This window comes from Artemia franciscana, chromosome 21 (assembly GCF_032884065.1).
Source record: "Artemia franciscana chromosome 21, ASM3288406v1, whole genome shotgun sequence".
Taxonomy (NCBI): domain Eukaryota; kingdom Metazoa; phylum Arthropoda; class Branchiopoda; order Anostraca; family Artemiidae; genus Artemia; species Artemia franciscana.
The window spans coordinates 17479677-17496374 of NC_088883.1; the positions used below are offsets into that span (position 1 = coordinate 17479677).

General features: G+C 35.3%; 2 protein-coding genes across 6 annotated transcripts in view; both read right to left on the reverse strand.

Annotated features, from left to right (window-relative positions):
* The window catches only part of LOC136040698 (neuron navigator 2-like), a 56610-nt gene extending 46768 nt beyond the window's left edge, over positions 1 to 9842 (reverse strand). The window contains exons 1-3 of the mRNA XM_065724998.1: positions 9633 to 9842; positions 2568 to 2811; positions 721 to 836 (exon numbers count right to left, since the gene is read on the reverse strand). Coding sequence (XP_065581070.1) covers positions 721 to 836; positions 2568 to 2811; positions 9633 to 9801 — 529 coding nt within the window. The 5' untranslated portion in view covers positions 9802 to 9842. The remainder of the gene's footprint in view (positions 1 to 720; positions 837 to 2567; positions 2812 to 9632) is intronic.
* Positions 9843 to 9844: 2 nt separating this feature from the next.
* The window catches only part of LOC136040645 (protein sickie-like), a 295044-nt gene continuing 288190 nt past the window's right edge, over positions 9845 to 16698 (reverse strand). For all 5 annotated transcript variants that reach the window (XM_065724928.1, XM_065724927.1, XM_065724932.1 and 2 more), the window contains 2 exons: positions 12609 to 12794; positions 9845 to 10119 (listed from right to left, as the gene is read on the reverse strand). In XM_065724928.1, coding sequence (XP_065581000.1) covers positions 9845 to 10119; positions 12609 to 12794 — 461 coding nt within the window. The remainder of the gene's footprint in view (positions 10120 to 12608; positions 12795 to 16698) is intronic.

The following is a 16698-nucleotide window of genomic DNA, read 5'->3' on the forward strand; positions in this document are numbered from 1 at the left end:
GTCGCAAGTAGTCACAGTCGTAAGAAATCGCAGTCAAAAGTGTTTGTAATCATAAGCAGTCACAGTGACAAGCAGTAACCACCACAAGTAGTCGCAGTGACACCAGGCGTAGCAGTAGCAGTAATAGCAGCAGTAGTAATATCAGTAGTAATAGTAGCGGTTGTAGTAGTAACATTAATATGTTGGGTTTTTTGTTTAGTTCAACATGCACTCAACACGCCCTAGAAGTTCCAACTTATTACCCTAAGCTGTTCCTGGGACATTACTAATATGTCTTTTACAACATTCATGCAAACGGTGTTTTTTTTTAACATCTTCTGAAAGTTTCACCTTTATAATATTAGCCTTAGTAGTAGTGGTAGCAGTGGTAGTAGTCGGTAGTAATAAGTCCGATGGCAATCATATTAGTGGTTTAGTAATGCACATTCAGACATACATTCATTTTTATATATATATATAGACAAGCATTTTTTTTTATTTCATTTTGTATTTTCCCCTTTGAAAGACGATATGGAATAAAAAAAAGCAAGGGTTCATGCACTTAAATTTTTGTTCTGAGTCAAATACAAGTCTAAAAAACAAACAAGAATGCGAAAAGTTTCATTTTTTTCCAATCCTAAACTTGGACTGAATTTTAATTATTCAGTATTTGTGATAAGTGGGAAGGGAATGAACTTAAGACAAACAAACAAGCTAAATAGAGAAAAGATGTCAACATACATTCATCTTCTCTAGTCCCTAATTTTGTCGGCAGGACTCCATAGTTTCCAAAACTTGAACGGCCATATGACTGAGAAGATGGGCTTGAATTCATCGGATTTGGAGGGTAGTATAGCCTGAAAACATTCCAAAAGAATGAAATACGTGTAAGAAACTATATACGATTTATGAGAAAAGATAAGGAAAGACCGTGAAAAATAGAAAGACATTTAAAGCCTCACTAAATTAATGGTTAATTTTTTTTTAATCTTATACTATCCATTTCTTTCTAACCAAGGAGGTTATGCCCCTGGGTTTAAACCCAATTTTCTTTTGAAACCAATAGCATTTACTCAATCTCTACGGGAGAAAAAGAATAAATAGTATTTAAGAACTAAACTAGCTTCATGATGATCCCATATTATTTGTGTCTTAAGCTTAGACGAGTTGCTAAGTAAATTAAGGCAGGGTTGCAACATTTTGTTTGAACACAATAACCCAATCAGCAAGAACCAGTAAAACAAATTGGCCCTTTCCTTCATCTAGCTGAATTGATGATACAGTACAAACCTTTAATTATTTCTAACTAAGTAGCTTTACCAAGAAAATTGTTTAATTAAACCGAAAAGTCTCACAAGCCAAATTTAAACGGCTGGGTTCCAGAGGAAACCCAGTAGCTCCTGAAATATTCGAGTAGCTCCTGAGTAGGATAGTACATTTCCCCATACCTATAAGTTTTCTTGCTCTTCTTCTTTCTCGAATATTTTCCTCTCCTCATTAGTAAAGTATCGTAGAGCAGCTAAGAGCAAATAGATGAGTCTCAGTGGTAAAGTTTTTACTTTTTCCTTCGAATTATTTTTGTATAAAGTTACCTCTAACGATAGTGACAATGTTGCTGTGTATGTGTGAAATCTGGTTAATGTTGACGTTCACCGGTGAATATCTTAAATTCCTTTTCCTCTGCTTGGATTCAATTAGCCTTACAAATCAGCTTTTTCAGTCTTATGCAAGCTTTGATGGTAACAGTTAAGTTTTGTTAGGTCAAATTAGGTTGCAAATCTCAGAAATGGGTTAAAAACCTTACCTGCCACCATCAAACATTGTATAAAAATGAAAGAGTTGGCTGGCAATAATGACTAAATCTAAACAGAAAAAAAGATATTTCGGCCATTCACCGGTGACTATCGACATTCACTGATTTCGGACATTCATAGCAAGAACAACACAAGATTATGTGAGAAACAAGCTTTTGTGCTTAGAGACTCCGAAGTCCAAAATTTACTTTTCTTAAAAATATTAATTCGTTATGCCACATTTTTTTTTTAACAAGAAAGCGTAGACATTTTGTCTTGAAGTAAAGTACTTCCCTTGTAACTTTCTTTTTGAAATCTACTCTTTTTCAGTAGTGAAGGATCCTTAAAGTGTATGATCTGGGTAAAAAATTTGAAGCGTAAAAACTTAAGTCTTGAAATTTCCATACTTTACGCGCCCATTAAAAGTCAAATTAAGGGTTCATTAAACCAAAAATCCAGCCAATTAATTTTGGTAGATATATTTGGCCAAATTAAGTATCTAAAAACCAAATTTATAGAATTTAGCCATGCCTGGTGACACCGAATGAAGTCGATATTCGCAAATAAACTTGGCAATATTCGTTGGGCATCAAATATTACTTTTAAGGTTCTGGAGTCACTTGAATATTTTTATGACATTTCAATTTATTTTCTTGAATATTAAGTCATAAGAGGTTTCATAAGAAGTTTCGGCTTTGAATAATTTACTGTTTTTTGTTCAGTACTGAATGCATCTGAAAATGGATGCACTGCCGTTTATAACTGTTTCTGCAATGTTTTTCACACATTTCTCACCTTTGAGCCATGACAGAATCCATCGTCTCCACATTCTCCATATCCTCAACTCTTTGTATCAGGGCTGAATATATTTTGTCAGATTTGCTGCTTCTCATGCTGTTACTCCGGCTAAGACGTGGGCTTGGTGACATCTCCCGCTGGACAAATACTTGGTTTTTCGATGCCATCTGTCCTTTGTTAGAGAAGCTCATCATAGAACCAGAGCTTAGACTGTCAAGGCTGTCACCACCAAGAATAGATTCTGAAAAATAAATAAATTGAGAATACAGAACATCAACAAATGATGTCAACTCTTTGAATCTGTATGACTCATTGATAATTTTTTCTAAATAATTGAATTTCATTATAACAGAACTAGCCACAGAGCCGGTCGGGCTAAAGACAACAATAAAACAAAGAAAACATCACCATAGGCTCTTTTATCAGGCCCAGGTAAAAATGTTTTGCTCCCCAGACACAAAATTTTAAGTCCCTTTAACCCCTCCTCCTAAAAAAATTCCTTCAAGCTTCGAATCGACTCCCAAGCCATGAGACAAAACAGAATATTTTTTTTTGCATGCTGACCAGTGGTCTGCATAGCCTAGGTACCAATTTCCTGATTTTCTGCAATCAGACGGGAGTGCAATGCGTGGATGGGTGTAAATCATGCGACAAAACATGGTAAACCCGCCAAAAATTTTAATTTGGTCACCTTTTAATGAGATCTGGCTACATACAGTCACTATAATGAAGTATTATCACTTAATAAAAATGCATAAAATTTAAGACAAAAACTAGAAGCATTCTCTTTGATGATTATTGTAAACATTCCGACACTTAAAATTTGATTGTTGTACCTTCGAATTGGGAGACACCTCAGATGCCAACCGTATTATATCACACTATCTGGCTAGTAATTATCGACGTTAACAAATATATAAAGTAAGACTACGAGTAATTTTTATGATAAAAAACTGTACAACTATGCGCATGAAGATATCAAGGCAGTTCAAAGACAATGAAGACATATCCCTCCTTCCATAAGATTTTGAAGTTAATTCATGCGTTAAAATACAAGTAAAATATGCCTGTGTTGTGTAGAATCCTAGTCTCTAGAATTAACTCTGTAACCCCACTGAATAGGTTCTAAATCTATTTACAAGAACAATTTATTGCTAGCCAAATATATTTTTGGACGGCGATAGCTAGATCAAAATCCAGTCTCTATTTCTGTTTATCTCTCCAAGATATTTCATATTTTTCGTTAAAGCTAGAAAGTATTGCTAAAAAATTAAATATAAGATTCTGGTGGAGACTCAAGGAAAAGAATTTGAGACCATAAAGGAAAATAATATTCTGTCTAGAACAGTTGTCTTCGTTCTAACATTTCCTTCTGCAACGTTATTGCCGACAATCCTTTTTTACGATCCTGTGGTCACACAGACATATTTTCACCCAAAATTTCAGTAAAATATCCCTAACATGCAAGATATTTCTTTTATATCATTTCACACAGGCCTAATGTGGACACGCAAACGGGGGAAGAGACCGGGCTTGGGAGCCTATTCTAAAGATCTTATAATTTCCTCCATTTCCCCGATTTTCTGCAAACTATCGTAAACAATACTTGTCTTTCTTTGCAGTTTTGACAAACTTACCCCTTTCCCCAAAAATTTTTCTCTGTAGGTGTATTGTCAATCTCATCTGAATATGACGACATATATCAAACGCCACAAACATAGCATTAAGAAAATAGCATGAGTAAAAAACTAAATGATTTTTATTTTTGTTTGAGGAACATAAAGGATATGAAAATAGAAGTATTTATCACACTAAGTGTTCATTTTTTAATTATAGACAGTAAAACATCTATCACTTCAACTTTATGATTATATTTTAATTCTATATTTTTTATTTTCCCATTTATTTTTAGATTTCAGCCTTTAATGCCAAGGTGTTGTCTTATTATATAATTTATTGATTGTGATGTAAATCGTCATGAGTGTTTACCTCATAGGACATTGCAGAATGCTGTAAGGACTCCACTAACCCAACTTTTTTGGGCTTTTCCGAATTTCCCCATATAAAAAATAGGTTCTCTGAAATCGCCTTGAAATATAAGCGAAAATTAAAAGTTTGTATTTATTGCTAAAGTTTGTGTACTTACAAACGTTAATTTCCTTAGAGATTTCTAAAAATTCAATTTTATTATCGAGGAAACCACCAAAAAATTTGATGATAATGGAAGCAACGAGCATATTATGTGACTCCCAGATTTCAACTATTTCTAAACAGCTTCCAATATGTCAAAAAGACAAATTCCTTCTCTTCTTTCTATCTAAGAAGCTTTTGCTGTTCCGCTAAAACTAGAACTTAAGCCCCTCGTGGAGATCCAAGCATAAGGAAATCAATAAGAGACTGTTGCTTCTTTTCTAAATAGTAAACATAAGCAGACAGATTATGAAACAGTTTCGCCTAGTCACTATCTTTGATACTTTCATTTTTACCTTAAATTAGGAAGTTATAACCAATTTATATAGAAACGTCCAGATGGATGAGCCAGGAAATCAGTATGAAAGGCGTTATTATATCCGAAGAACAAATTTAAAGGAGTAAAATTATGGAGCCTTTTTGTCAATTAGTTTCATAATTGTGTGGTTATATAAATAGTTCATCCATAGCTGGTCAGAGCCACTCAACAATTTGTGGGATGAATAAACATTTTATTAAACTAGTAGCATCATGAAATAAACAGTAGTTCATATCCTTCTAGAATCGGAAAAGAAAACGTTTTAAGAGCTTATCTTCAAAAGCCTCTCAAGTACTCAAGGAAGCCAAAGCATAGATAAAGCTCAAGTAGAAAATTGGGAAGCATCTCAAGTGGTCAAGAGATAAATTTCAGGTTTTGTGAAAAACACTTTAAGCGTAGACCAGAGACTTAAGACCCAAACAATTTCCTTTACTTAGGGGAAAATCGATCAATTTTGAAGTTCCAATGAATGAAGTTCCGTGTAATACCCTTCGAATATTGAAAGGATGTAAGAAGAATTTGTAGCTTTTGGCCGAGATTCGTCCGTTACTAAGTTCAGCTACCGCTGCAACCACAATACAAAAGGTTTGTGAGATTATTCTCCTTTTTTATCAAATTGAATAAAAAAACAGTTTTTTTTAAACTGAAAGTAAGGAGCGACAACAAAACTTAAAAATTATTCCGTATATGAAAGGGACTGTTCCCCCTTCAAAGCCCCGGTCTTTACGTTAAAGTTTTTTTTATTGTTTTAAAAAGTAGAGTTTTGAGAAAGAGTCAAACTTTAGCGTGAACAGCGGGGCGTAGAGGATGGGACAGCCCCTTTCATATACAGAATAATTTCTGTTCGTTTTAAATTTTAATGTCGCTCCTTACTTTCAGTTAAAAAACTTGTTTTTTTATTTAATTCCTGAACGTTTTTGAATTATTGCAGGTTATGATTTTGGCTCACCGTTCATGAATAATTAAGGCGATATTTGCATATTAATTTTACGTTTTTTGGCTAAATGACTTTCTCAAAATTTTAATGGGATGATTTTGCGAAAAAAGGAGCAGGGAAAGGGGGCCTAATTGCCCTCCAATTTTTTTGGCTACTCAAAAAGGCCCCTAGAACTTTTAGTTTTATTAACGAACGTTTTTATTAGTAATAAATATACGTAACTTACGAATTAACTTACGTAACGAACTTTTATATTCGTATATTTTTATTACGTATATGAGGGAGTTCGCCCCCTCGTCAATACCTCGCTCGTTGCGCTGAAGTTCAAATTTTGCTCCAATTCTTTCAGAATGACCCCTGAATCACAAAGGCCGTTTAATTTGAATAAATAGCACTTTTGAAATTACTAACAATATTTTAGCGTAAGGAGCGAGGCATTGAGGAGGGGACAAAACCCCTCATTTACGTAATAATTTCTGTTCGGTTTAAGTTCTAATGTTGCTCCTTACTTTCACTTGAAAAAACTTGTTTTTTTTATTTTATTTCTCCTTGTTAAATAATAACATTTTGAAAAATAATGGAAAATCCAGCGCCCCTTTCACCGAAATTCTCTTACCCAATGAAAAATACCTGTATGGAAAGATCCTCCCACGTAACGATGGATCCTCCCTTCCACGGGTTTGGGGGGAAGGTTATTCCCCCGACTCCCCACCAGAAAAAATTCCCTGAAAACGATCAGATGGTGTGATTTTCATTAAGATTCTATGACTTTTAGGGGGTTTCCCTCTTTTTCTAAAATGAGGCAAATTTTCTCAGGATCATTACTTATAGGTAAGACTAAACTTGATGAAACTTATATATTAAAATCGGCAAGAAATACGATTCTTTTGATGTATCTATTGGTATCAAAATTCCGTTTTTTAGAGTTTCGATTACTATTGAGCCACTCCTTACTTACAGTTCGTTACCACGAACTGTTTGATTTTGTGGGATAGAAAATATGTTTTTAATGGGTACGAGTTTCAGAGAGTACTTAAAGGTCAGCAATTACAAAAAAAGGAAATATGGTTTAATTTCTAAGCATGTTTCAAGCAGGTCTAATGTTTTTGAAATTACCAATAACTTGTCGTTTAAATTCTGCCTTTCTAAGGCCCTAAACGCAAATGTAGCCAAAACTTACAAATCGAGATGAGTGAAGAGTAGTTGTAGGCTACTATGAAGATTTGTCTAAAATATTGCAGATTTTTCCTCCACTTCGGAAACATTCCACCAAGGCCTATTGCAGCTAATATTCGAAATTCCAATCATTGGAATAGCTGTATGTATGTATCAAGCAAATAGTGAAATAAGTGGTGGTTCCCAAAAGTCGTTGACAAGGCTAGATGCTTTGAAAAGAAGCAATTGTCTATCATTATTATAAATGGGAACAACTTAAACAGGTTAGGAAGATTTACTGCCCAAACCCATGGAGACGGTTGCAATTGGGAATGAGGATAATGACTGTTTGCTCCCTTGAATTATAACAGATTAACTATGCTTTCTATTTTCCGATTGCTCCAAAAATACAGTATTTTATTCTACTGTTTCAATGTGAATACAACGTGATACCCTAAAATAAGCATATATTACCTATCGACATAAAATGTATATAGACATCCAACAAAGGACCAGTCCCACGACCTCAAGAGCCGTCACAATCCACAAAAATTAGATTTTTTTGATGTTACAATGTAAAATTTTTTGTCACCTATGTTTTGACATTTCTTTTACAGGCTCACCACTTCACTAGTGTTGCCGAAAAATTACATAAATTTTCCCGTTAATGAAGAGAAGAAAAATACTAGAAAGGCTAGAATTGACCATAGATAATCCATAGCGTAACCATAGATGATCAGCAAATAGCGTAAAACCATAGATAATCAGCAAAACGTGGGCGATTCGAAAAGCTGAAGAGGATCTGTTAGACACATAAAAAAGGAGGAATCTCCTTTCAACATAGTTTTCAATTTTGAGGAATGGTATTTTTCCACTTTTTCAGATTTTTAAAAGACGGAGCTGTTTGATGTCGTTAGCGATAGGAAGAGTAACTATAGAAACTGTCAATTACCTAAGTCGTAGTTTAAGACAATCCACAGATCCGATATTTCTTGTAATGCCTGAAATATAGCCAGGTTTTATTTTCAAAACGTCCCAGTTAAATCTAACTTCCTTTTCTCCAAGACAGTCTCACGTCGTTTTAAAACGTCCAAGTCCTTTCTAAAATGTCAGGGACAGTTCTTTTCTAAGTGACGACTGAGGTTTGATGGTTTCATAAATTTATATTAATAACAGCGTTGCATAAGACACAACTTCGGCTCTCTGTGCAGTTATTAACAACAGCAACAAAAATAAAGGTTTAAATATTTCTCCAACTATTTTTTCCTCCATGACGTTAATACAAACAACAAATGCTTCAACATGCTGCAATGCTTCAAAATATTTTAACAGTATTTAAGATTCTTTATTACAAATCAGAAATACTAGCAGAGTCCATATTTGTGGATGAGCATATCGACGACGAATGATGACAGTCTATCAATAGTATTGGGACAATTTCAAATCAAACAAGATCCTAGTTAGCAATAAACCTAACAGACTATTCACATACAAACGACAAAAAGAACACCACAATGAGGTAGCTGGTAGTAGCAGCTATTTTCACTAGAATCTGCAGCGGAAAGCCACATTCAGTGGCAAGGAATCAATGAAGAAACCACACTCTGTAAAACTTCAGCAACAACTATCTCTTTGCGATCGCGGCTGCAACATACAGATCCAAATATACTCCCTCCACAACGCTCTGAATGCAAGATAAGGTTGTAACCTATCTTATAATAAGACTATCTTATTATCAGAGAATAATTATAGGTGCCAGAACCATGGTCACGGTTCTGGCTCTATCATTCACCCCATCTGACCCTATCATTGATGGCCATACGCATGGTCATCATTCTTGCCACATCTAGATGGCAAACAAAGAAAACGACAGTGTTTCCTGCGTTCCATCCCTGATCAATGCTTAGTTTACAAAATATCCGGTGAAATGACATCTTGGAAATCACGAAGCGCTAGTGCCCAAATACGAACTTTTATTGCCACTCGAGACTCTTTGGTCTTGTGGTTTGAAATGTTCTTCTAGATGGATCGAAAGTAATATTATATGAAGCAGCTGAATTATCGAAGTGAAAGCAGGCCCTCACTTTCATTGTAGCGAAACAGAAATAATCCTGTGAACCCTAGTCAGTCAAATCCAGTCCATTTGTAGCCCCCTCCCCCAAAGAAGAAGACTGTGTATCAGGACGAGGAAAGTTTCCGCCATGTTATTTTCCCTATATTCACGCTGCGTCACATATTTTCTTCTATTCTTTTGATAGAATTTTTCTGTGTTATTGATCTTTTCAGTTATTTTTGTTTTAGTTAGTAATAAAAAAGTGATGTGTTTGATATCCAAAACTGGAAAAGGCTTTGTAGCCTTAAAAAGATTTAATTCTGTTTTTTTTTTTGTTTTTTAAATACAACTCTTAATATTAACTAAAATGATTAAGTTGTCCGAAAGGAAATGCTGACCAAAACGTACCTGGGCCAGATGTTCCATAACCATTACTATTTCTTGTCCATAAATACTGGTTAGTTTTCGGTTCTCCATAATAAGGAGTATCACTGAGTGATCCATCTGTATTGCCCCTTCTTCTTCCTTGATAAGAAACCGGCTGGTAATTTACTCCTGCCATCATCATCGTCATCATTAAAGCATTAGTTTGATTATTCTTTGGCAAGCTCTGGGTACCACTAAGCAGCCTTTCTCGGATATTTTGGGAAAGCTGATTTGCTGTGGGGGTAGTCAAAGAATATGACTTTAGTTGTGATATTCGCTGACCATATGGGGCTTGCGTATTCTGAGTCACTACAAGTGCTGTTTAAGTCTCCAGTAGTCTGTATCCCTGAACTGCACTTAAGTTTTGTCCTTGGCCTTTCAAGACTGTGACCGTTTTCTAATTTAGGCACTATTGAAACTTGAGCAGTTTTTGGATCTTCTTTTTTCAATTCTTCTTTACATTTTGCCCCTAAAAAATAAAAGCGGCCATAGAGAGGTGTCTATTATTTAAAATAATTTAATATGCAGCATACCTCTTATGCTAGTTCAAAGATAGGCCTAAGTACCACTGTCTTAAAGTTAGTAGAGAACGATGGTCGATATTGACAATATTTTTCAGATATTAATTGGGTTTCATTATAGGGGACGAGAAAAGATTTTGACAAAATAATTGCTCCAAGCTTAAAAAACTTTGGTTCGACTAAGCTTTCTACAAAAAAAGTAGCTAAGACTATATATATACTTGTTTCTCTTTTTCACTTCTTAAATTTCACTTTTTAAATTAATCAAGGAAGTAACAATTATGGCCAAAATACTCCATTAAAGCCTAATTAAGGACAATACTTTTATCGCAGTCTGCGGACTCAATTTCCTTATTTTTCATAATATTTCTTAGCAATTTATTTTCATCACAACTTATGGATATTAATTTGATTAAATGGATGCATTCATAAAGAAGACTGAACAAAGATTGTGGTGGACAAAGAGTCACCAGTAAAAAAACTAAACTAGGGTAGGTAAATTTGGATTTGGAAACATTATAAGCAGCCTCAGTTAACTTGACTAAGCCTAAAATATCATACTGATTAAACATAGTACACCCCAAGGGCATGCACTACTTGCTTGAGCTTACATTGTGATCAGTAAGCTTGTATCAGTAACCTCCCTCATATATGTCGTGATTTCTGTTCATTTTAAGTTTTAATGTTGGTCCTTACTTTCAGTTGAAAAAACTTGTTTTGTTTTAAATCTAATTTTTGATCTTTTTTAAATAATACCAGGACATCTGGCCCCATCTCCACGGAGAAATCCCACTCCCGACGGAAATGTTCTCTAGACAATTCAATTCCAGTGAAAGAAAATGCATGCATACTTCCCAATAATAAATACAATAAGTAAACAATGGGCAAAGTTTAAGACTTAAAGACCTTTCCCCTGGGGCTGATGGGGGGGGGGGTATGTTCAAGGGCATAGTTATTGGGCCTTTCAACTATGATGGACAAAGTGGCTATCTCATTTTGACCATACGAAATTTGGAAAAAGGGACGGAGGAGGGGGCCTAGTTGCCCTTCAATCTTTATGGTCACTTAATAAGGGCACTAGAATTTTTATATTTCCGTTCGAATGTGCCATCTCATGATGTTCTAGGACAACTGGGTCGATACGATCACCCCTGGGTTAAAAAAAAAATAAAAACAGAAAAACAAACAAATAAACACGCATCTGTTATTTTTTTCTGGCAAAAAACACGAAATTCCACGTTTTTGCAGATAGGAGTTTGAAACCTCTACAGTAGGGTTTTCTGAAACACCGAATCTGATGATGTGATTTTCATTATGATTCTATGAATTTTAGTTAGGCGTTTCCCCTTTTTTCGAAAATCAGGCAAATATTCTCAGGCTGCACCCTTTAATGGGTAAAACTAAACTTTATGAATCTTATATATTTGAAATGAGTATAATAAGCCGATTCTTTTGATATATCTATTGATATCAAAGTTTCCTTTTGAGTTTTTGTTACTATTGAGTCGGTTCACTCCTTACTCAAGTTCGATACCACGAACTGTTTGGTTCTTCTTGGAACCAAAGATTGTAATGCGGATTGGAAAAAAAAATCCATGAAATAAAATTGCATAAAAGAGATCCCTTAAATAAAAGAGGGGTTTTATAAAATAAAAATAGATCGCCTCTTTGCTAAACACACAACTTTCCCATTTTTTGCTTCCACCTTTATTATTTCCTTTGTGAGTTTTTCAGTGCTTTGATTTGACCTCTGTATTCTTGTAGCCATGGTCCCATGGGGCTGCATATAAATAAAATCTTCCATCAATCCGTTGAGATAAAACAAAAACAATTCAAAAAACATTACAGAAAATTTTCCAAACAGTTTATTTTCTTTATCATTTAACTATTTGGCAGGCAAATTTCCAAAACCTAGACATTAAAGAGAAGCCCTTACCTAAATCTGTTGTTGCATAATTTAATTTAAAGATAAAGACAATCAGAGGTACCACAGTGTCAGGTTTTTCATCGCTGTCTGGTTTTGACAGTAATGTCGGAGCGACAGACCGACATAAGTGAACATGCCCAAACAAACGAGGAAACAAGAGAGCTTAACCCTTCCAAAAAAAAGCAGTTTTAAGACACCCTGCAACCCATAAAGGCACAGCAGCGCATAAAAAAAGGATAAACTACTTGTTAAACTCAAGAGGGGCTTGGAGTCGTTTATCCAACAAAAAAAGGCACAGGTTTATTTTTGTGTTTCTATTTTTTTTTATTATATCGCTTATGCTCAAAATTCAGCAAGAAAATAGTCGTAAATGATTCCTTCTTTTTTTTATGGCGATATTCACTATCAGTTTTAATAATAATTTCTTGAAATGCTGGAGCACACATGTTAGTCATTATCACTAGAGAGAACTTTCTACTAGGTAAGGAAAATATGCCTGACAGGAATTACCTGAATTTGATCTTTTAATATATCCAAAGCTCGGCGGTACTCCCTTAACAGCATGAATCCTTCTTCCGTCAACTACACTTCTCGGCACATTGGTAGATGGTTCACCCACGGGCAATTCCAGATTGGTTATCCCTTGAGCAGCTCCACCAAGATAAGATAATCCTGATTTATCATCATCTCCAGGATCTAAAATCGGAGTTCTGATTAAGATAATGACGATATAACTTATATTTGTTTCCAGCGTAAATAAAAGTGGTTCAGAACCAATTATCCAGCGAAGAGCTAATTAGAATCAATATTTCACCTATATGAAGCCAGCACTACCTAAGTAGTTTCAACAAAACCTCCCTATTTTCACTGCACCAATTATTGTAATTACGTGATTGCTTTGTTTAGCTTTATACAAACAAGTAATTTCTGGTCATATTTTATGGTAGCATTTATGTAGCCATTGATGATAATAATGAAAAGTAGGGAAACACATAAATTAAGACGCGTGACAAAGTTAAATTGAAATAGGATCAATTAAGTGGGCGTAATTTAATGCCATCTAATTGAGCAAAATATTTTTTCAAACTTGATACAATATCCTTTTTAGGTATTTATAATCTTTCCCTGTAACACAAAAGAATTTTAGTTCTTTGAAGGGACAATGAAGAAACTCAGTGATGAATAAACATTACGACAAAGAAAGTGCTGAAATATGCATGATGATTATTAATACGTTTTCTGGTTTTGAGTCAATAAAGAACTTCCCGGAATAGAAATCTATCACGAATAACCAATATCCAAGAAATGAAAGAATTTTATCCAAAAGGATTTCATGTTTACGAAGATCGTACGCGCATTACTAGCCATTGATCACTGAAAAATTTGAAATTTCATTTTTTGTGGATAGGATTCTTAGAGATGGTAAAAGTGATGGGGTATTTTCAGCAAGACCAAACCCCCCTAATTTGTGGCTGTTCTTCCTGCCCTTTTAAATTATATGACTTTTTTCACGCTAATAAATTTTGATCGGTAATAATCAGTGGCGGTTCCAATCTCTCTGGCACCTAGGCCAAAATATTGATTTGGACCCCCCCCCTCCCTGTCTCCCAAAAATTTTCAGGCCAAATTTTAACAAAGTTTTCGTTTATTAAAAAGAATTGTCAACTGCGCCCTCTACTTTATTTTATTAAAAATAAAATTTCAGAAATTATAAAATGATTATGACCGTTAGTTCATTTATTTGAAATTCTGAGCCCCTAAAATTTCTGTACCCGGGACAAGTGCTCTCTCTATCCCTCCCATAAAATTGCCTCTGGCAATAACAAACTTAATGAATTTTGGATATATAAAATATGCACAAGAAGCCGAATTTTTAAACTATTGTTTACAACCTTCGTTTTTTAGAGTTTCGGATATTATTGACAAGGACTATTCTTTACTTACAGTTTATTACAATGGATAGCCTGAGAACGCCAAATGAAACGCAGCCTTAATTACGTCCTAAGACCATGCTGGCAACACTTGACGTTTGACAAAAAAAAGCGAAAAATATAATTATAAAATACCGAGGTAAACGAGAATATTTTCAGCCAGTGGAGAAAAAGAAGCGAAAAGACAAAAAGCAAATTTTTCGTCAAGGACCTTCATAAAACTGTCTTCAGTGCTGGAAAAAAAAAAATTGGAACATCCAAGATGGATTAGCACAGGTCCTTGCCAAAATATCTGTTTTTGTCTTTTTGCTTCTTTCTGTCCACTGGTTGATGGCTTAAAGTCGAGTCTCTAGTCCCTTAAGAAACAGACACACATCCAGTGTTTCCAGAGAAACTTGAGTTATTTGTACGTCTGACGCTTTGTCAGAACAAAAGAGCTGCAGAGACTTTAGAAAATCGATAGTATTAGTCATTGCAAATTCTAAGCTAATAGTTCAAAAATTTCGGCAGAATACACATGAAATGTAAGTAATGGGTACAGAAGAATAAAGAATATTAAATTTAAGATTAGACAACCATTCGGATTTTTCAAATACAGCAAACTCATAGTAAAGGCAATAGTGACGATTGTGCCAAACAGTTCGCTGTAACGAGTTGAAAGTTAAAAGCGACGCGAATCAATAGTTACCGAAAATATAAAATAGGCGTTTTGATGACAATAAATATATCAAAAGAATTTAAATTTTCTGTTGACTCCAAACGCATAAGCCGTTCAATCCGAAGTTACGAGACTAAAAGTCTCGTAACAGCCCCTGAAAGTATTGCGTCCATAATGAATGAAAACATCAGATTCAGCATAACAGAGAACCCTACTATATAGGTTTCAGGCTCCTATATACAAAAATGTGGGATTTTGAATTTTTTGCCAGAAGAAAGATCATGAAAGCATGTTAATTTTTTTCCCGGGTTGACCGTATCGGAACCGGTAATTCTAGAAAGTCAGGAGAAGGCTCATTTGATCGGAAAGAAGAATTTCTAGTGCTCTTTTTAAATGACCAAAACGACTGAAGAGCAACTAGCGCCCTCCAACACTCTTTTGTTCCCAAAATTCGTCTAATGAAAATAAAGAGAAAGCTATTTTATTCAACATAGTTGAAAAGTCCAATAACCATGCCATTGGGGATAACATAGACCCCCGTAGCCTCTGGGGAATGGGCTATAAGATATGGAATTCATCCATTGTTTACGTGTAGTATTTGCCATTGGGAACTATGCAGATATTTTTAGGAGTGGTGATTTTCTGTTTTGGGGGATTTTCCGCGTTGAGAATTTTTGCATGGGGAGGGAAGTTTCCCGAATTGAACTTCCAAGGGAAAATTTTACACTGTGGGAATTTGCCAGAATTCTTTTACGAACTCCTTTCCCTCTTAATTTGTCTTTGCCGATTCAATTTTACGTGTGGCGATGTTCTGGGGAAATTTTCAGCGGGATTGAGATTGTTTGAAGGATTTTTCAGTGGGAGGAAATTTCTGAGGGAGAAATCCTTCGTGGGGGAATTCTGCGGGAGAAGTTCTCCGTGGGTAAATTTTCCACAGGAGCATCTTTCCACTGGGATGAGGGGATTCCCAGAAAAGGGGTTCCCCCTCTCACGGAGGGGGATTTCCAGCATGATTTAGTCTTTTTTAGAGCACAAGTTATAAAACTTCTTCCTCAGAATAAATTTTTCAAAGAAAAATAAAGAGCTCCATTAAACCAAAAATGAGCAAAAATACATTCAAATAATCTTTCAAGCGTAAAACTATCACGGGTCACCAATAATAAATAAATGAAACCCAAAGCGAACCGAAATTACAACAAGAGCTAAGAGCTCACATGACAATTGTGACGAGGTCAGAAGAGCCAAGACCAAAGAGCTCATATGGTATGAGCTCTAGCTAAATTCTAAGAATTAATAGATTGCTTTAAAAGGAAAACCAGAGACTTAATGTCGGTCGGGATTTAAAATAAGAACTCTGAGTCACGAGGTCCTTCTAAATATAAAAATTCATTAAGATCCGATCACCCACTCGTAAGCTAAAAATACCTAAATTTTTCGAATTTTTCCTCTCCCTTCAGCCCCTCAGATGGTCGAATCGGGAAAAACGACTTTATCAAGTCAATTTGTGCAGCTCTCTGACACGCGTATCAATTTTCATCGTTCTAAAACGTCCAGAAGCACCAAACTCGCCAAAGCACAGATCCCCACCCCTAACTCCCCCGAAGAGAGCAGATCCAGTCCGGTTATGTCAATTATGTATCTACGACATTTATAAGCGTTTTCAAAGATTTCCGGTTTCCCCTCCAACTCCCCCAATGTAAACAGATCTGGTCGGGATTTGAAATAAGAGCTCTGAGACATAAGTTCCTTCGGAATATCAAATTTCATTAAGAGTCGGTCACCCGTTCTTAAGTTAAAAATACCTCAATTGTTCTAATTTTTCCAAATTAAGAACCCCCAACTCCCCGAAAGAGAACGGATCCGTTCCAATTATGTCAATCTCGTATCTATAACTTGTGCTTATCTATCTTCCCATCAAGTTTCATCCCGGTCTCTCCACACTAAGCGTTTTCCAAGATACCCGGTTTCCAAGATTTCAGGTTCCCCCCTCCGGCCCCATGCGTCCCCGGAT